General features: G+C 37.4%; 2 protein-coding genes across 3 annotated transcripts; one reads left to right on the top strand and one right to left on the bottom strand.

Annotated features, from left to right (window-relative positions):
* Window positions 1-1,657: 1,657 nt before the first annotated feature.
* On the bottom strand, window positions 1,658-6,909 carry c1galt1a (core 1 synthase, glycoprotein-N-acetylgalactosamine 3-beta-galactosyltransferase 1a). The gene is made up of 3 exons (XM_067361415.1): window positions 6,768-6,909; window positions 4,931-5,595; window positions 1,658-1,885 (listed from the first exon to the last, which is right to left on the bottom strand). The coding sequence occupies exons 1-3, from the start codon at window positions 6,907-6,909 to the stop codon at window positions 1,757-1,759; spliced, it is 936 nt and encodes a 311-aa protein (XP_067217516.1). The 3' UTR covers window positions 1,658-1,756.
* A 5,710-nt stretch (window positions 6,910-12,619) lies between these two features.
* On the top strand, window positions 12,620-20,662 carry sdhaf3 (succinate dehydrogenase complex assembly factor 3). Of its 2 annotated transcripts, none has more exons than XM_067361413.1 (3): window positions 12,620-12,678; window positions 12,779-13,010; window positions 20,374-20,662. In XM_067361413.1, exons 2-3 carry the CDS (start codon window positions 12,831-12,833, stop codon window positions 20,566-20,568), a joined length of 375 nt encoding a protein of 124 aa, XP_067217514.1. In that variant the 5' UTR covers window positions 12,620-12,678; window positions 12,779-12,830; the 3' UTR covers window positions 20,569-20,662. The 2 variants fall into 2 exon arrangements, with proteins under 2 accessions (XP_067217514.1, XP_067217515.1); XM_067361414.1 differs by having other exon boundaries at window positions 12,636-12,673.
* Window positions 20,663-21,624: the final 962 nt, after the last annotated feature.

The raw sequence follows: 21,624 nt of genomic DNA, 5'->3' as shown, positions 1-21,624 counted from the left end.
TGTCAACTTTGCAGTCATGCACTATGCATTTCATTGTAGTACATGTATTTTATGAGAACAGTAAGGAACTGACTGTAGATCAGATTTGACTTTGGGCCAAGACTACTTTAATTATTGTTTACTAGACTTAGTGCTGCTCCATTTTCAAGAAAATAACATGTATATTCGAAGAACCACATTTTGCTTCCTATAGTCGCACTGAAAGTTTTATTAATTTCTTTGTTTGAATTAATCCTTTTCTGTATGTTGCATCCTTAAAAATACAGCATTGTAAATATTTCTGTTAATTGTAGTCAACTCCACCATTACCAGTGCTCAAAGTGGAAAAAAGAGGTGCTGGTAATTCCCTTTGTTTTCAAAAATTAAATAAATATGCCTATATACATAATTTGGAGTCATCATGTAGTCATCAAGGGCAATGCTGCAGGGAGTCCGCCAACTGTTGTTTAACTGCAAACTATTATTATTATTTTTTTTTTTTGGAAAAAATAAAAAATGTCTTAAATAATGCATTACGTTAACTTCAAAGCTAATGTTAAAGGGATAGTTCACCCAAAAATAAAAATTATCCCATGATTTACTCACCCTCAAGCCATCCTAGGTATATATGACTCTCTTCTTCCAGACAAACACAATCGGAGATATATTTAAAAATATCCTAAGGTTTATAATGGTTGTGAATGGCTGCCCAGATTTTGAAGACACTTTTTGGACTTACATTGAATGCATATGAATGTCGTGCCGGAAGCTTATTAAAGTTATTTTACTTTATAAAGTTTTAAATAAGGATATTTGTTTTACACAAATGCATCTATTTGCTTCAGAAGGCCTTTATTAACCCCTTGGAGTCGTATGGATTCATTTTTTTTTTTTTTAATGGATGCATTTTTTTCTTTGTCTTCAAAATCTGGGCAGCCATTCACAATAATAATTTTCATTTTCATGTGAACTATCCCTTTAAGAAGCTAAATTCTGCTAAACTGACCCTCCCTCATTTAACTGTATAAAGTAAAATTAAAATTTATTGTACAAGTGTATGCCTCTCTATATCCATGATTATTTTATTTGGTTTTACAATGTAAGTATTATAAAGTATGTACATAGACTAAGATGATACTATAGAGACCATTACAATATGCAACAGAAAAGCATTGCACAAAAATTACTAATACTGTGTACCGGCCAACTTTTAGCACTGATCCTTACAGAATCATTTATGTGTACCAATCACAAATATGACCACTGCTCTTTGAAAGTGTGTATTTAAAATGCAAAAGCTTAACATCTGTGTTCAAATTTTTTGGACAGTATTGTATGTTAAAGTTGTATTATATAGTGTGATTAACAGCATTTCAAAGATATTTAGCCATGTTTCATTATTCATGTTTCCTTAGCAGTGAGCATGACTCATGAATTTGGGTATAAACTTAAACTTTTCAATATGACATCAAAGGTTTGGATTAACCAAAAGCTTTTCTTGTCTTTCATTTGATAGATTTTAACAAAGATTCTCAACTTGATGAAGCAAAACATTGTGTTTCCGAAGCTAATTATGTTTTGGACAAATAAGTTCTTATTCTGTAACTCTGTAAACCTGTTTTAATATGTATTATAGAACAATAAATATAACATGATTTACATGTAATGGTCTTATAGTGAAGTGATGTATTCATGTTTTAATACATTTTGATTTAAAAGATGACATTTTGAATTCTGTCTTATTTTTAGATTTGCTGTTATTCCTATTATTTAAGAGTTAATCTGGGTTAAATCTGTATTTATATCCATATGGGCGTAAGTGATAGGTGTAGTACTCTAGTGTGTGCATTCCCACTGCATCAATGTAGTGGAAAGAGATGGCTGAATCTGAACAGCATCCAGGGCCCTAAAACACAAGAACAGAACAATATGTTAAAGATGAAGAACAAGTCGAGAAGGAGTATTAAAAGGGACCTAAGAAAGGTCCCACTGATTAGGTACGGAAAGTATTCAGACCGCCTTAAATTTTTCACTCTTTGTTATATTGCAGCCATTTGCTAAAATCATTTAAGTTCATTTTTTTCCTCATTAATGTACACACAGCACCCCATATTGACAGAAAAACACAGAATTGTTGACATTTTTGCAGATTTATTAAAAAAGAAAAACTGAAATATCACATGGTTCTAAGTATTCAGACCCTTTGCTGTGACACTCATATATTTAACTCAGGTGCTGTCCATTTCTTCTGATCATCCTTGAGATGGTTCCACACCTTCATTTGAGTCCAGCTGTGTTTGATTATACTGGTTGGATTTGATTAGGAAAGCCACACACCTGTCTATATAAGACCTTACAGCTCACAGTGCATGCCAGAGCAAATGAGAATCATGAGGTCAAAAGAACTGCCTGAAGAGCTCAGAGACAGAATTGTGGCAAGGCACAGATCTGGCCAAGGTTACAAAACAATTTCTGCTGCACTTAAGGTTCCTAAGAGTACAGTGGCCTCCATAATCCTTAAATAGAAGACGTTTGGGATGACCAGAACCCTTCCTAGAGCTGGCCGTCTGGCCAAACTGAGCTATCGGGGGAGAAGAGCCTTGGTGAGAGAGGTAGAGAAGAACCCAAAGATCACTGTGGCTGAGCTCCAGAGATGCAGCCGGGAGATGGGAGAAAGTTGTAGAAAGTCAACCATCACTGCAGCCCTCCACCAGTTGGGGCTTTATGGCAGAGTGGCCCGATGGAAGTCTCTCCTCAGTCCAAGACACATGAAAGCCCGCATGGAGTTTGCTAAAAAAAACACCTTAAGGACTCCAAGATGGTGAGAAATAAGATTCTCTGGTCTGATGAGACCAAGATTGAACTTTTTGGCCTTAATTCTAAGCAGTATGTGTGGAGAAAACAGGCACTGCTTATCACCTGTCCAGTATAGTCCCAACAGTGAAGCATGGTGGTGGCAGCATCATGCTGTGGGGGTGTTTTTCAGCTGCAGGGACAGGACGACTGGTTGCAATCGAGGGAAAAATGAATGCGGCCAAGTACAGGGATATCCTGGACGAAAACCTTCTCCAGAGTGCTCAGGACCTCAGACTGGGCTGAAGGTTTACCTTCCAACAAGACAATGACCCTAAGCACACAGCTAAAATAACAAAGGAGTGCCTTCACAACAACTCTGTGACTGTTCTTGAATGGCCCAACCAGAGCCCTGACTTAAAGGGATAATTCACCCAAAAATGAAAATTTGATGTTTATCTGCTTACCCCCAGTGCATCCAAGATGTAAGTGACTTTTTTTCTTCAGTCGAACACAAATTATGATTTTTAACTGCAACCGCTGCCCTCTGTCAGTCAAATAATAGCAGTGGATGGGAACTTCAACTATAACAGTAAATGAAACTTGCTTAGACAAATCAAAATTAAAACCTGTGGCTCGTGACGGCACATTGATGTCCTAAGACACGAAACGATCGGTTTGTGCGAGAAACCGAACAGTATTTATATAATTTTTTACCTCTAATACACCACTATGTCCAACTTCGTTCAGCTTCCTGTTAGTGAGGTCAAAAATGCGTTCTGGTGACGGAAGTGATGTCTCGCCTATATACTTCAATGAGCGCGAGACATCACTTCCGTTGTCAGAGCGCGATCAGACCTCACTAGCCGGAAGCTGAACGAAGTTGGACATAGTGGTGTATTAGAGGTAAAAAATGATATAAATACTGTTCGGTTTCTCGCACAAACCGATCGTTTCGTGTCTTAGGACATCAATGTGCCGTCACGAGCCGCAGGGTTTAATTTGGATTTGTCTATGGAAGTTTTTTCGACTCTTATTGTTCAAGTTCCCAATCACTGCTATTATTTGACTGACAGAGGGCAGCGGTTGCAGTTAAAAATCATAATTTGCGTTCGACTGAAGAAAAAAAGTCATCTACATCTTGGATGCCCTGGGGGTAAGCAGAAAACATCAAATTTTCATTTTTGGGTGAACTATCCCTTTAAACCCAATTGAGCAAAGAGTGAAAAATTGAAGGGGGTCTGAATACTTTCCGTACCCACTGTATATTGTTGTGGATGTAGCATCATGTAAAAGCAAATATTTTTTTGAATGAGTTGTTATTAAAGAATTATCCTATGTCAATCATGACATGTTTCTGGATCAACATCCTGAACACACCTCTTAACTGAAAACTTGTCATACAAATATCAAAAAGTTAATTGCCTGGATCAACAAGGACGCAGAAATTATCTGATGGCTCCATTCTCATGACTACAACTGTCAAATCTCACTGATTAGTAAGGCCAGCCACAGTCAAAGTCAAACTAATGTCTTAAAACCAAGGAGCTTCTACACCATTCTTATCCATATATCAATTCCCTCTGATTTTAGGGGTAAGTTATTGTTAGGGTTAGGATTATGGGTAGGAATATGGTTAGCACAATACTTTTGGACAAGAATGTTGTTCCAGGATCAGCAAAAGTTGTTTAACCAGGAGCATGTATTACTTGTAAACTCAGTATTTAGCTGGAACTGCAGAGGGTTTTATAACAGTGGACTAATATTTACAGTGATCCAGTGGCAGTAGTTAGTGATGATTTTAGGGGCCCCTGTTTTTTTTGGAGGGGGGGGCATGATTTCATGGGGGCCCACAGCACCACAGCAACAACCTGCACTGGGGCACTGGATACCCCAGCTATGGCCCTGGACACAGGAAAACTACTAAAACAATATGTGTTCTAAAATTGGTTCTCTGAATGGAATGAATTACAGTCTGAAGATAACAAAAAAAGTCTGTTCCAATCATACACTACATGATTTTTTGTGAAACTTCAACTGCTCAAACTCTTTAACTTTTGGCAATTAGCATTTACTCCTACAAACTGTAAATTGGTGGGGAAAACTCTGGGCAAAAGTTTTTTAGTGTATTCCAGCCTTAATTCACCCTAAAACTTACCTCAACAGGGTGATAATGATCATAGCGGAGGTACCAAGGTCGTGGTCTGGGTAGCTGTCTGAGCAGGTAATAGTCTGGAGGGTAGGAGTGAAAGGTTTGTCTCCCCAACACATCCCTGGAATCACTGATCTTAACTTTCATTGTCTCCATGCATCGTCCCAATCCCACATCCTCAATTTCTGTGTCGTGTGTGCAAAGTCCATCAGCAAAACCCTTCACAAATCTCCTCAAAGCTTCCTTACTGAGGACGTAACCAGCCCCTCCACTCATATAGCCCTGTGCGACGAATGGTACAAACCTGCGTCCAAAATACAGCGGCTCCTCTGTGTTGTGCTTGGACAGACTGTAGCGCAAATTCTCAAGGACAACAAACGTGTCATCGTCAGCTTTGAGGAACCAATCAGCATCGTCCAGATGGTGCTTGTGAATGTGCTGGAAGGCCCGTATGGTCTTCCAGTAAAGTTGACTGCGTCCTTCTGACACGTTGAGCCCAACTGTGGGGAAGTTGGACTCCTTTGAGCTCATGTACAGAACAATGTTGCAGCGTTTGCTCCATGTGTCACGCACATGTCGGGTTCTAGATTCCAGGTGTTTAGGCTGCGTCATTACCCAGCATAACACTCTGACCTTCTGGCTAAGGTCTATTGCAGCTCTTCTGTTCTCGGCTATAAGAATATTAGAGTTTAGTTAAAAGCCCGTTCCTTTTACATTTATTAATTAAGTAGATTATAATTGCAATTACAATTGAGGAATACAACAAGCAATTCATCTTAAAGAGGCAATAAACATGAGAAGTAATACAAAGTTTAAGTATGCAAATCTTATGCATGCAAGGAAAACATGGGTGATAGACAAATTGGATTAAAAAGGCTAATAACACTTATAACCCTTGTGAAAAAAGAAGTCCACTCAATTGTATCGAATGTGTGCTTGTAGTGTAATTCAACTTAATGTATTTTAAACAAAAACTGTACTTGCATATAATATTAGTCAAATAAAAGTGTAAACAGAGACAACACTCACATTCCTGTTTTTCTTATCACACTTAAGTACACTTTTTTGTAATACTGTAAAACTAAATGTTTCACTTTAATGTACATTTTAAATCTTTTGACATGCTTTGTACACTTATGTGTTGACTAACATACTAAAGTACATATAAAGTACTTGTTTATAACTTTAGCTGTAGTTTATTATTCAGTTAATATATTTTAAATGTACTACATTGCAAAATCATCATTACAAATGTGTAATTACAAATATGTTTAGAAAATATGGCATACAATAGAAATTAAATTAGAGTATATTTCAGTTTACTAATTACTAATTTGGTCAAAAAGCAGTCTGAGGTAATTGCATTTAATATAAAACATTTGATTTAATTGCATTTAACATGTAATGAATTGTCTGAAAACATTACATTCACTTTGTACTTAATTAACTATATTCTTTTTAAGTATATTATTTCCGCAGTAAGTATACTCTTATGTAGGCTAAAGTGTTCTTCTTATTATTTTAGTAAATAAGATATTTCAAAGATGATTTATTGATGTGAAGTGGTCGTATGCCAACAAGCACATTACGGAACACACTTTGTTTATGGTAAATTCTTAAACAAATGTAGGCTACAGTATGTAAATTCATATGCAGCAAACAAATATTAGCTATATCCATTCCAATCATATGTTGCTTTTTTTTTTGAGTAAATGTATTATATCATCTGGGTATTCTATTCTATATGGAAAATGTTCATACTGTGTAGTACATACTACGTACTGGAACAATAGTGATTACACAGAGGAGAAATGTATGAGTAGAAAAAAAGCCTTTGTCTTACCTGTATGCCGTACAGTATATATATTCCTTGCATGCATAGCAGATGGAGGAGTCAGAGTCCTTAGAACATGTAAATAAGTTGAGAGAAGGACACTCACTGCTATGCCACTTAAAAATAAAATGGAGTGCTTAAATTTTCTCATGTCTAATATGTATGATAAAAGCTTCTTGTTTAACTCATCTACTCATCAACATATCAACTCATTCAGACAGCATCTCTTCAATGCTCTGAACGTCCTGCCCTTAAACACACAGATGACTTTACAGATTGTGCAACAAAGTTCTGCAATCCAGGTTACATAGACATAAGTGCATGTGAAGCCAGGTGTCACGCGTTGTCCAATGAAGTTGGTTAGATCTCAAAACAAAGGAGATAATTACTAAACAAACATCAAATGGCATAATCCTCATCTACTGCCAGTCACTCACCTTCTCTCTGCCTGAGTGTTGTTCCAAAAAACTGTTCAGACATTTACCCGTTTTTGCATTCTTCTGTTCCATGACATCAGGTAGTTTCAAAACAGAATGAGACAGTGTGTATCCAACATAACAAACTATAAAATACAAAGAATGAACCAACAGAATACAAATACGTGTGATCGTTAAAGAACAGGGGCCTGTACCATGAAGCCAGATTAGCTGGCTAGTCAGGTAAGTTTCAGATTAGTTTGCGCCAATCTTGGGTTTTAGGTACCATGAAAGTGACTTGGCTTTTAGCGGTGTTCATCACCATAGTAACTTACGCTCCACGGCTACCTGCAATGTTCTGGTTCAGAGATCTCAAACTGAATTTGGGCCAATCAGATGTGAGCAAAGTGACACAGACACAGCAAGTCACTCCCCCAGTTTCACTTCCTCCAAATTAAAGGTCACTATATAGTAAAAAAAAAAATAAAAAAATAACAATAAAATTGTCTGTCTTTAATGATAATTACTTTGAATGATTGTATGATTTACATATGATTTATATAATAGCCTAATTAAATTATATATACTATTATTAATCCATTACACAAGCGATTTTAGTTTAACAGTTATTAATTACTTAGTTTCAATGAATATTAATATATACAGATCATATGTAATATAAATAAGCTGTAAATAAACTTTAAAGGTCCCGTTTTTCGTGATCCCATGTTTAAAACTTTAGTTAGTGTGTAATGTTGTTGTTAGAGTATAAATAAAATCTGTAAAATTTCAAAGCTCAAAGTTCAATGCCAAGCGAGATATTTTATTTAACAGAAGTCGCCTACATCGAACGGCCAGTTTGGACAACATCCCTCTACTTCCTTCTTTAATGACGTCACTAAAACAGTTTTTTGACTAACCTCCGCCCACAGGAATACACAAAAAAGGGGGCGTGGTCTTGTTGCGCTCCCATGGAGAAGAGCAAGAGTTGCGTTTGTAGAGTGTGTTTGTCGCCATGTCGTCGAAACGCTGTTATTTTCATCCCGCAGTCCAATCACCTTTGTTTGGCCTTCCCAGGGACGCTGTACTTAGAGATCAATGGTTACAATTTATGTTTAACTCGGTTCCCGAAAATTATAATTGTGGTATCCTTACTGCAATAGTTAATGTTGGACTGCAGTGCACATAATGGCCACAAGAGGGGACTATGTTTATGTATATGGCTGTTTTCCGTATGAGGTACTCTTCTGAGTGAGTGCTAACGTTATACATTTTCTGTCGCTGCTTGTGGAGATTAAAGAGTTCAGTCTCTCGGGAATTATTGTCTTTTGTATTCATTCGGCACAACACCACAATAATCCGCATGTAAAACTATGTGCAGCAAACGTTATGGTAAGAGGCGTGACCTTTCCGGGCAAGGAGCGCTAAGCTGCTGTCGAATCACAACACAGGAACCGCTGGCACAATCAGAACTCGTTACGTATTTCTGAAGGAGGGACTTCATAGAACAAGGAAGTCATCAGCCCGTTTTTATGACCGTGGAAACAGCGGTATACAGATAAGTAAATTATGTGAAAAATACTGTGTTTTTTTTACACGCGAAACATGAACACATGTTATATTGCACACTATAAACACAATCAAAGCTTCAAAAAAACACGAAAAACGGGACCTTTAAATAAAAACACTATGGCCATGTTCACACAGCAGCAGAATACGGTTGTCAGTCCTGTATTTGAGTCCTTAATACGGTTACGTTCACACACAGTACGGTTATTAACGGTAGTGACAACCGCATTAAAAGAACTCACACCATAAATTTTCAGGAATCACAGCCGCATTTCAGAATTTTCACGCTGTGTGAACAGAACAGGACTGTCTGTCAAGTCTTACAGTGCGAGAGCCTGTGTTTTGTATGTGGTTTCGCTTTTGGTAACTTACAGCGCCAGAGCTATGAGCTGTGTCATCTTAAAGGTGCTCTAAGCGATCCTGGGTGGAGTAACTTTCTGTTGACGTTCGAAGTGTTGTCAAACAAAACAGAAACTAGCTAGACCCTCCCTCCTCCTCCTCCTCCCCCTCCCCTCCGTACTTCCTGAAACAGTCATGAACGAGCATTTAAAATCATTCTTGTCGGTTATTGGTTGGAGCATGTTTATTATGTTTCGTGGTCCAGACTGCACCAGGTAGTTTTTGTTGCCGTTTTTGGAGCTTGTGGTGACAACAGAGACTGTTTTTTTACAGTGTGTTCAGGGAACAGGCAGCTAGCAGATAGTGAGGAGATGTTTGCTGTATGTGACAAAACATGTTTTGGCCTAAAAACACGTGACATCCCTTAGAGCACCTTTAAGGTGTTAGATCCAGTCACTGTTTACAACCGGAGCGGCTCCCCAAATTCAAATACCGTTTCATGCGCGAGACCTCGTAAAGGACATGACACGCATGTGCAGTGGTTAAACACTCTCTCGGCTAAACACTTTGTTAAACAAACACTCGGCTATCGCGTGTTTACATGCTGCTGTTGGTTAATGACGTTTGAATGGATACACTCGCGGTTCAATTGGTCTCTTGTCATGTCAAAAGTGATGAGACTTTTCAGTTTTATGGACGTTGCCATCTTTAATATTACGTTGGTCACTGTCGTTATGGTTATTACGGGCTTGACTCTCGTTGCATGTTATACAGACAGTGTTCCAGACGCTACTGTAAGTTGCTGTGTAAATTTTGAGACTCACAGCTTTAAGTAAATGCGGTTGTCAATCCTGAAAACTGACAGTGTGAACGTGGCCTATTTAAGTGTGTTGTTAGTTCCCTGATATAGTTCACTCACATTATAGTGTCAATGAGCTGACGCTTAAGCCTGACTGGTTCACGCCAATGGCATGAATGGCATTTTAGCCCACCAAAATGGATGGGGCTAGCTGCCTAACCCATCCAAAATGTCATAATCATCAGAATCTTTCTCCGCACAAAGGTCATCTTGCTGCTCCGAAGAGGACTGAAGCCTCTACCCACTTCTTCCTCTCACCTTCAAACAGACCTTGCAATGGATCAAGATGCTTCAGTAGCAGCAGACACAGCAATTTCCCCTGCGGCCATCCGCTGACATAAAAGAGCAAACTGCAACAGCATTGACAACTTGGCAGCTGATAATGACGCTTCTCCCCTGCGACAATCAGGTGAGACTAATAGAGCATATTAGAGCATACATGATACATGGCCCCGGTAGCTTTCCAATCAATTTATCATCATTCAAGCGAGTTGGAGATCTGCAGGCTCTGTCTGTGGACCCTGCCTTCCTTGAAATCTGTCCTAATGACTGTAAAGGGGTCCTTAGGCCAAGGAAAGGTTATGTGCTGAAAGTGCTTTCCACCCCATTCAGAACACAGGTGATAGTGCTGTCAGCTCTTCCGCTGGCGGAGAACAAGCAGGCACGTCATCCACTCTGTCCTGTAAGGGCCCTTAGTGTGTATTCTGAGTATTCTGGCCAATTAAGGCAATCAGAGCAGCTGTTTTTCAGCTTTGGAGGCGACACTAAAGGGCTGCTGGTTTCAAAGCAAAGATTTTCCAAATAAATTGTGGATGTGATAGCTTTGGCTTATAAGTCTGTGGACTTGTTGTGGACTTCTTGTGCCCCTTAGGGATGAGGGCCCACTTCGCTAGAGGCATGGCCTCCACTTGGGCCATCTTTGGCTGGTCATTCGTTGTCCACTTTTCATCAGATTTTACAACCTGGACATCCCTGTTCTTCAAGCACAGGTGCTGTCAATCTGAAATGCACATGGACCATGTAGCAGGCTCCAACCACAGTCTGAGCCTCTCCTTATGCAGCTGATCTAGGGGCCCTCAATCGAGTGCCCCCAAGCTGTTAGATCACAGAGCAGCTTCAATTCTGCGCTTGTAGCATGGTGCTATTGGATTAAGTTCCCCATTGACGCAATGCAAGTGAACAATATCGAAGGGAAACATTTGAGGTTATTTGAGGTTATACGTATTTGCATTGTATTTGTCTGGGCAGTTGCACAGACATAAACCAATAAGGCCTCAGGATTCTGAGAAAATGTTACCTCAAAAAAAAAAAAAAAAAAAAAAAAATATATATATATATATAAATATATATATATAAATATATATATATATATTTACCTCAAATATAAATATATATATATATATATATATATATTTACCTCAAATATAAATATATATATATATATATATAATATTTTATGTATTTGAATATGTATTACGGAAGTACGGAAGAGGATTAGGGCCAAGCAATAATAAAAAATAAAAAAAAACATCTAGAGATTAAAGTTGCTAAATTTCTAGAAAAAACTTGTTAAATTTCAAGAAAAAAGTTGAGATAAAATGTTGAGAATAAAGTCATTAAATTACGAGGAAAAAGTCGTTAGATTATAAGAACAAATTTGTTAAATTATGAGAAAAAAAGTCGTTCAATTTAGAGAAAAAAGTCGTTAAATTGAGTTTTTTTCTCATAATTTAACGAGTTTATTCTCAACATTTTATCTCGACTTTTTTCTCGAAATTTAAAGACTTTTTTCTCATAATTTAACAAATTTGTTCTTGTAATTTAACAACTTTTTTCTCGTAATTTAATGAGTTTATTCTCAACATTTTATCTCGACTTTTTTCTCGAAATTTAACGACTTTTTTCTCATAATTTAACAAATTTTTTCTTGAAATTTAACGACTTTTTTCTCATAATTTAACGAATTTGTTCTCGTAATTTAGCGACTTTTTTCTCGTAATTTAATGACTTTATTCTCAACATTTTATCTCTACTTTTTTCTCGAAATTTAACACGTTTTTTTCTCGTAATTTAACAAGTTTATTCTCAACATTTTATCTTGACTTTTTTCTTGAAATTTAATGAGTTTTTTCTCGTAATATAACAAATTTATACTCTACATTTTATTTTGACTTTTTTCGCGAAATGTAAAAAAATTTTTCCTCGAAATTTAACAACTTTAATCTCGAGATGGTTTTATTTTTTATTATTGCTTGGCCCTAATCCTCTTCTGTAAATTTCAGAACATATTTGAAAGGAAAAATATAATATTGCATGTTTTTTAATATATCAAAAATCCTTTGTCTTTTTCTGTTTCTTAATTTAACATGTACATATAAGTCATTGCAGCAATAATAATAAAAAAGTGTCTGTATAATGCTGTAATGATCATATAAACATACAATGAGACATATGACCCATCCCTTTTTACTACACTACAAAAACCTGTCCAAAATAACAGAACACTTCTCTTGATTATCACGACTAAGTTATTGATTTGTAAACATTAACAAAAAAATTTTAATAAATAATGATGAAATGAACTTTTAATAGGTTGGGTGACGTTTGAATCCTGTTTTCTGTTTTCTTAGTTGCACTACATGCCAATCGGCACCAGAGGGCAGCAGCAGCTCTAATAACACTCATAGCGCTGCAGTGAAGAAGCCTGCATGCAAGGTTGGATAATCAACAGTGTAATGTATATGACCTTTTGTGATCTATATCATATCGTTTCGTCTCTTTCATGCGCTGTGGTTTTTGGGCTAGTACACTAACACTGCGTTGTTGTGTTCAAACAGGACGCACTTGTCGCTGTATCATATCTAGAGTTTACTGTCAGATTGTCAAGTTATGGCACATTCAGCACATGTATCAGCGGTTCGGTCGTTGTATAAGAGAATCCTGTTACTGCACCGCTTCCTGCCCATAGACCTGCGGGCTCTGGGTGATCAGTATGTGAAAGATGAATTCAGAAGAAACAAGACTGCATCAGGGAAAGAGGAGGTCACACGCTTCATGACAGAATGGCAGGTAAGAGGGAAACCAGCTGTGAGACTGTCACTTCACTTGACTGCAGAGAAAGCGAATACATTAAAATCACTTAAATTATATCAATACATTTTTATGGGGGGTCCCCACAATAAGATTTTATTACCTTTTCTTTTTGGTGGTGTGGCTAATGGTATGCATCCATACATTGCCATACATTATCATTCTCACATAACCTCACATGTAAATACCCCTTATTATTATTATTATTATTATTATTAATCTTCATCCTATTTAGCATTTTACAGCTTGATTATGTTGTCAGTGCGAAACCAATTTATGTTTATAAGAGGTGTTACCAAATCTTCAGTTCCTTAAAGGGTTAGTTCACCCAAAAATGAAGACTATGTCATTTATCACTTACCCTCATGTCGTTCTACACCCATAAGACCTTCATTCCTCTTCGGAACACAAATTAAGATATTTTTGATGAAATCCGATGGCTCTATGAGGCCTCTATTGTGACGAGAATACTTTTTGTGCGCCAAACAAACAAAATAACGACTTTTTAACAATATCTAGTGTTGGCCGATTTCAAAACACTGCTTCATGAAGCTTTGAAGCTTTACAAATATATTGTTTCGAATCAGTGATTCGGATCGCGTATCAAACTGCAAAACTGCTGTAATCACGTGACTTTGCCGCTCCGAACAACTGATCTGAAACAAAAGATTTGCAAAGCTTTGAAGCAGTGTTTTGAAATTGGCCATCACTAGATATTGTTGAAAAGTCTTTTCTTTTTTTTTCTTTTTTTTGCACACAAAAAGTATTCTCGTCGCTGTATATACAAACCCGATTCCAATAAAGTTGGGACACTGTACAAATTGTGAATAAAAAAGGAATGCAATAATTTACAAATCTCATAAACATATATTTTATTCACAATAGAATATAGATAACATATCAAATGTTGAAAGTGAGACATTTTGAAATGTCATGCCAAATATTGGCTCATTTTGGATTTCATGAGAGCTACACATTCCAAAAAAGTTGGGACAGGTAGCAATAAGAGGCCGGAAAAGTTAAATGTACATATAAGGAACAGCTGGAGGACCAATTTGCAACTTATTAGGTCAATTGGAAACATGATTGGGTATAAAAAGAGCCTCTCAGAGTGGCAGTGTCTCTCAGAAGTCAAGATGGGCAGAGGATCACGAATTCCCCGAATGCTGCGGCGAAAAATAGTGGAGCAATATCAGAAAGGAGTTTCTCAGAGAAAAAGTGCAAAGAGTTTGAAGTTATCATCATATACAGTGCATAATATCATCCAAAGATTCAGAGAATCTGATCCAGAAGCGCAGGCGTTTTCTCTGGGCCAAGGCTCTTTTAAAATGGACTGTGGCAAAGCGGAAAACAGTTCTGTGGTCAGATGAATCAAAATTTGAAGTTCTTTTTGAAAAACTGGGATGCCATGTCATCCGGACTAAAGAGGACAAGGACAACCCAAGTTGTTATCAGCGCTCAGTTCAGAAGCCTGCATCTCTGATGGTATGGGGTTGCATGAGTACGTGTGGCATGGGCAGCTTACACATCTGGAAAGGCACCATCAATGCTGAAAGGTATATCCAAGTTCTAGAACAACATATGCTCCCATCCAGACGTCGTCTCTTTCAGGGAAGACCCTGCATTTTCCAACATGACAATGCCAGACCACATACTGCATCAATTACAACATCATGGCTGCATAGAAGAAGGATCCGGGTACTGAAATGGCCGGCCTGCAGTCCAGATCTTTCACCCATAGAAAACATCTGGAGCATCATAAAGAGGAAGATGCGACAAAGAAGACCTAAGACAGTTGAGCAACTAGAAGCCTGTATTAGACAAGAATGGGACAACATTCCTATTCCTAAACCTGAGCAACTTGTCTCCTCAGTCCCCCGGACGTTTGCAGACTGTTATAAAAAGAAGAGGCGATGCCACACAGTGGTAAACATGGCCTTGTCCCAACTTTTTTGAGATGTGTTGATGCCATGAAATTTAAAATCAACTTATTTTTCCCTTAAAATGATTAATTTTCTCAGTTTAAACATTTAATATGTCATCTATGTTGTATTCGACATGAGGGTGAGTAATAAATGACATAATTTTAATTTTTGGGTGAACTAACCCCTTTAATGAGTTGGGCCTTTTCTGAAACCTTCCACATGATGGCAGCACCTTCCTAAATTCTCTATCATCATGAAACCATAATGGAATTCATCCATAACCCACAACCCCATAACGAACCGATCCTTTTGTCCCAGGGAACACAGCCATTTCCAGACACCATCTGTGTACATTAATTAAACTTTAATCCAGCATCACCTTGATGAGACTTAATACTTTAATTTCAGTTATGTGGTTACAAAATCGTGATACTCATGAGAGCTCTGACGCCACGCTCGTATGAAATGTTCCATGACAAATCCAAAGATCGAATTCAACGCATGAACTCCACTTAAACATGCAGCAGCATTCACTCAAGGAGAAATTATGCAGATCTTCTTTTACTCTAAGGCTGGAAATTGGAGATGCTTTTTGAGCCGTCAAACTTCACAAGATGTATTACACTTTTAGTATGGTTTTGTATCACTGCAGTGGTTTGTGGAGCAGCTTTGACATGATTGTGGACAAAGCTGGCTCTTAATGCATTTTCACAGTCATGCAGTATGATTTCAGAGGACGTGATGTTCCTGGACTGGCATTGACAGTAACGATTATATTCTATAAGAGGGTAAAAATCTCACACCTGCAGGTAATGAGAGACACTCTGTCCTTGTACGGAAGGAAATGTACACATCCTTCCTAAATTTGCAGCTGACTGTCCTGAAGAAGAAGCCTAGCCCTTTGAAACCTTCCGCCTATGCATGTACGCAGTTACAAAATAAATACAGTAAACACAGGCAATGTAATAAAATATACAGTGTAAACCTTAAAGAGATAGTTCACCAAAAAATGAAAATGCTGTCATTATTTACTCACCCATATGTTGTTCCAAACCTGCATGACTTACTTTCTTTTGTGGAACGTCATATGTATGACGTCAAAATGTCATACAACAGCTTTTTGTGAGAAAACTGAAAAGTGAAGGCATTGTTCACTGATAAAGTTCCCCTATAATAAATTGTTAGCAGTTGCGACTGAACCATTGAGTGAGTTAAACTCGAGTACAGATTAATTCAGACCATTTTTGTGAACTGGATAACGCAATTGAAAAGATTTGACTCAAAAGTTTAATTTATTCATAATAAGACTTCAGCAGTTCTTTCATGAACACATTAAGGACAGCTACAACTTAAATTTTGGTATTTTTCTCACAGAAAGCTGTCGACTTCAGAGAACTTTTATGATACTTTTACATTACGTTGCTGCTTTGCCATTTTTATAGAAGATTGGCCAGTATATATCTCAGAAATTCACCTTTTGTATTGCATAGATGAAAGAAAATTATACAGGTTTGAAATAACATGAAGCTGAGTAAATGATGACACAATTTTTCTTTTGAGGGTGAACTAAACTCTCAAATGATTCCAATACAGTTTTACATTAGTTACTAAGCAAACCATGTGATGTGATCATTTTAAAATGCCAAATAATGGGTAATAACTGTTTTGAAATTTAGTTCACTTGCAGCGAAAAAAAACAGTTTGCGCCGACCACATGTGTTTTTGTGTTTGTCTTGGGCATGAAACCATTTAAATTCCATTTACAATTTATGAAATACAATTTCGGTACTATATTGGGTCACCACTTGGCATCCACTGTAAAACCTGGGTTCATAATCAAAACCAGTTGAGATCCTTTTTTGTGTATATAATAAGAACATGCTTTTGGTGCCTTAAACTGAATCTCCACCCAAAAATGAATGTTCTGTCATCATTTCCTCACCCTCATGACATTCCAAACTTGTATGACTTGCTTTCTTCCTGGGAACATATAAAAAGATATTTTGAGTAAGATCTCATTTGTTTGTTTTGCAATACAGTAGAAGTCAGTGGGCTTCAATGCTGTTTGGTTCCCAGTGTTCTTCCAAATATATTTTATGTTTGCAAGAAAGAAATACATACAGGTTTGGAACAACATGAAGGTGAGTAAATGGGTTAACTGTTCCTTTAAGATGTGGTCTAGGTGAGCAGCTCACTATTTTTACAACAGATCTGTAGTGCTTCATGCTCGCTCACAATACAGCTGTGAATGGAGGGGTCCACTCTCATATTAGTTCTGGGAAGGAGTAGGTGTGTGCTTAATAACCCCCTCCCCACTCGTTCATTAGGAGGTGAGTGAATCACTATGGGGTCTCTGTTTTCAAAGCACTGCTGGGAAAAAAAAAAAAAAATGAGGAAGGGTGGCGGAGCCAGGAACAGACGTAGAGCGAGCCTCCAAATGTGATTAGGAGCACTGAGTGTTCACTTTAATCCAGTTACAGTAGAAGGCCCAGGGGGCTTCTCATCGCCTAATAAATCGACCGCATTGCAACAGACAAGTTTTCCCTGAGGAATGAAAGAAAAGGAGAGAAACAGAGAATGTGAAGGAGTGAAAGGTGTGTGCGTTCTTGTTTTATATGGGTTTATATGGGTTAAACGTATTCTAGTCACTTTATAATATTAAGGTTGAACCACTGTAGTCACATGAACTGTTTCAAATATGTTTTTAGTAGCTTTCTGGACATTGAAAAAGGGAGTGTTTAAGCTGGTGATGCAGGCCTTACTGAGCCATCGGATTTTATCAAAAAATATCTTCATTTGTGTTCTGAAGATGAATGAAGGTCTTATGTGTGTAGAACAACATGAGGGTAAGTAATTAATGACAGAATTTTCATTTTTGGGTGAACTAACCCTTTAATCCGAGAATCCACATGCATTTCGCCTGGTCTGTATGGATCACGTATCAACTACAATACCTATACTTGTCATTGCACATCCTGTGATGTGACTATTGCGGATACGCACATTACATTAGAGATGCTAAAACGATATACTGTAAGTTAGATCAAAGTTTTCCGGAAAGTTCAGAAAACTTTTCCAATTCTAAAACACTTTTCGTTTGGCCAGATTTTGTTTTGAGATTTGGATTCGATTTTGCTTGACATAAATTGCAGCCATAAGGAGTGAACCTTGAGCCATCTCCATTAACCCCAGGTTGCTCCCAGGGGATTGTCCCTATAATTATTATACTATATGTCACTTTGGATAAAAGCGTCTCTTAAATGACTACTGACTTAACTGTTAGTCTGTTGGTATTTCAGCAGCACGTTTCCAAGCTGTACTGTACATTCAAAGTAGTGGTCATAGACCTAATCTATTTATCGAAATAGATCTTTAAAGTTCTGTGCCCTTGGGAAAGTCAGGCTATTCCAGACAATCATAAAACGGGTTGCCTGATTACGTCATTGTGATGGGATGTGAGGTGTTTATATTCAGAAGGTGAGCTTCACCAAAAAGCTTGCCATTCAGCATGCCCACATCCCTTCCATTCTTAAAATATTACTCTTTGGCAAATGTTCAATCTAATTACATTATGTAGAGGAGGAAGCTTCTCAGACAAATGGCTTTTTGCTTCCAAAATTGAATTGCATCCAAATACCAAGACGTTAGGAGAGTGAATGAGAGTTCTTAATGGTTTTGTTTTCAGTGTGTTTTTCTCAATGAGTCTGCCTGTAATGTCTTGTAGGTTTGATCATAAGCAGTCATGACAGACGTGACGGGCAAGTTTCAATTAAGATGTCCAAACACACAAGCTAATATGATAGGAATTGGCGGTATGGCGTAAATATGTTTAGTTCTGCACTCTGGGACTTTGTGTACTAGTGCTACAAGTATTGGGGAGGATAATTGTATTTAACAATTCTGGTTCTCTTGGACTGTATCAAATCGAGCACTTAAAGGATTAGTTCACTTTCAAATTAAAATTTCCTGATAATTTACTCACCCCCATGTCATCCAAGATGTCCATGTCCTTCTTTCTTCAGTCGCAAAGAAATTAAGGTTTTTGAGGAAAATATTCCAGGATTTTTCTCCATATAGTGGACTTCAATGGAGCCCAAACGGTTAAAGGTCAAAATTTGAGGTTAAAAAAAAAAAAGGGGTCAAAGTTTGAACTAATTGTTATATACCAGCACTAGCATATTATATATGACAATTTAGTTCAAACTTTGACCTGTAGAGGGCAGTAATACACTTAGCAGTGTCTACACTGCTGGAATTCAAATAAAGAAGAAGAAGAGAGCTAGTTCAAGATGAGCATTTATGGTTAAAATGTATACAATTTTAACATTTTTTTAGAAAATGAGTGATGGTTTCTCTAGATAAGACCCTTATTTCTCGTCTGGGATCGCCAAGAACGCTTTGAAGCTGCAATGAACGTGTAATTTTGACCTTCCAACCGTTTGGGCTCCATTGAAGTCCACTATATGGAGAAAATCCTGGAATGTTTTCATCAAAAACCTTAATTTCTTTTTGACTGAAGAAGGAAAGACATGAACATCTTGGATGACATGGGGGGTGAGTACATTATCAGGAAATTTTAATTTGAAAGTGAACTAATCCTTAAATATTTGAGCTACTTGTTTAAACAAATGTGTAGAACTACACTTTTTACTGCATATGTTTGCTTGTTTCTTTCACTGTGGTTCTGTACATTGAGTAAAACTCTGTCTGTCCCTGACAGTGTTTTTTACATAGGAGCAGAGGAATGTAGACCTTGAAGAACATTGATACAAATGTATGTCATCAGAATAGTGTGAAGTATTTTTTTTTCAATGGAATTGATTCTGAAAAAGAATCAACTCTTGATTCCAAACCCCACCAAGGATGCACTTTGAGGAGCCATAATGTGTTAACATAATATAACAGCTGTTCTTTACCAAGTAAATAGAAAAGAACCTGCAACTCTGATATGTTGTAAGGCCAGTTTTACTAGCAAGTTGAAGAACATTGATTTTCCAAAACTTGTAGAGACTTTTAAAAGAGTATGGACCTTTCATACAGATGGTAATAACTGATATAGAGGGAGGGCTAAGAGAGAGTGGAAGGCATTGACCTCCATTAGACCTTAGTGGATTCCATGATACTTCGCATCTCCCAGCAACCCCCGTGACCTGCATTTCATCTTGTGAATTGCAATCAATGAATCTCCAACAAAGAGAAATAAATAATTCTGTCACAGTCTGTTATAGTAAATCAATAGCGCTCTATCAAATGAATTTCTAAATTATGCCTGTGTAAAATCAATATAAGAACCAGTAGTAGTCACACAAGTGTTAAAGCTTTGGTTATCTCAGAAAAGTTCTAAAGTAGCTAAAAAATGTATAAAGTTGCTTATGTTTTCATAAGTAATATTCTTGTCTGTCTTATTTTCTGTGCAGAACTACAAAGATACCCTACAGACACAGGTGCTGGAAGCGATGGAAAGCAAGAAGTTCGTATTTGGCGCTGATTTACCGGAAGAGAAACTCAAAGACTTTCAAGATGAGCAGATTGGACAGCTTTATGAGCTTATGCTTGAGTCCTCAAAACCCAACCGGCAGTTTAATATTCAAGAGGAGGGAACTCCAAAGTAACACCCCCTGAAGGGGAAGCCGACCCGACGGGACATAGTTTGACTTGTAAAATACTTGTTCATAGCCAATACTGATGATTACATTAAAATGCTACAAAGAGTCTTCATTGTTGCTGCTTATTAGTGTTTCTGAGGATAAAAGGAAAAGATAAAATTGTCTTTGTGATCAACAGTTATAATGAAGATGTTTGAGCTTTAGTGACAGCGCCACCTATGGTCAAAATGTCATCGCATTGGCAGACATCTGACCCTGCAAAAACTAATTTATGGGAGATGGCCAGTGGTGGCTGGTGCAAAAAATTTTTGGTGGGGCACAATGTTTTTTTTTTTTTTTTTAGAAATGCAGGAATGAATAGGCTAATTGTTAAATAATCATTTGACAAGTGATATAATAATGTATCATTACTAATCTAAAACATGGAAAATTCAGTATTTAAAGCATGCATAGGACTGGGATCTAAAAAAAAAAAAATCTGTATTTAATTAAAAAAATATATATATACATTTCACATCCTGCCCAATATTGTCCTAGAAACAATGTTCATATTGAAGACTATAAAAACAAACATGAATGCATGCGCGCGGTGGCGCTCGCTAACGGAAGTTTGTGCTTGCTGAAGGCTCGTCCTGGCGCGTCCACGCCTGACTGCAAAATGGAAATATTTTCTCAACTTTCTAACATTTGCAGATGGAGAATATATCTGTGAAATTATTGGATGTCACTTCAGTTTAAAAAAAAATATCAAGAGGTATGTTAGTTTCCACCAATCGCTGCACAAGTTAAGGTTACGTATGATGACGAAAGCACGTTAGTGCGAGCCCTCCCGGAACCCATAGAGATTGCATTGCAGTGCCTGCAGTTCGAAAAAAAAGTTTTTTGAATGGAAGTCTATGGGAGTAGTCGGGGCAAATCTCCTCCAGACTGAAATGCCCCAAAAGAGGCGGTATTCCACAGAGCGTGACTCGACGCTGATTGGACTATATCCAGAGGCAGAAAAAACAGCCTAGCAGTGACAGCTAGCGTAACTCTGGTTGAATGTGATTGAAAAATCCGTCC

Source organism: Chanodichthys erythropterus, chromosome 15, assembly GCF_024489055.1.
Source record: "Chanodichthys erythropterus isolate Z2021 chromosome 15, ASM2448905v1, whole genome shotgun sequence".
Lineage (NCBI taxonomy): Eukaryota > Metazoa > Chordata > Actinopteri > Cypriniformes > Xenocyprididae > Chanodichthys > Chanodichthys erythropterus.
The sequence above is the reverse complement of the archived record's forward strand: the minus strand, read 5'-3'. Positions and strand labels throughout refer to the sequence as shown.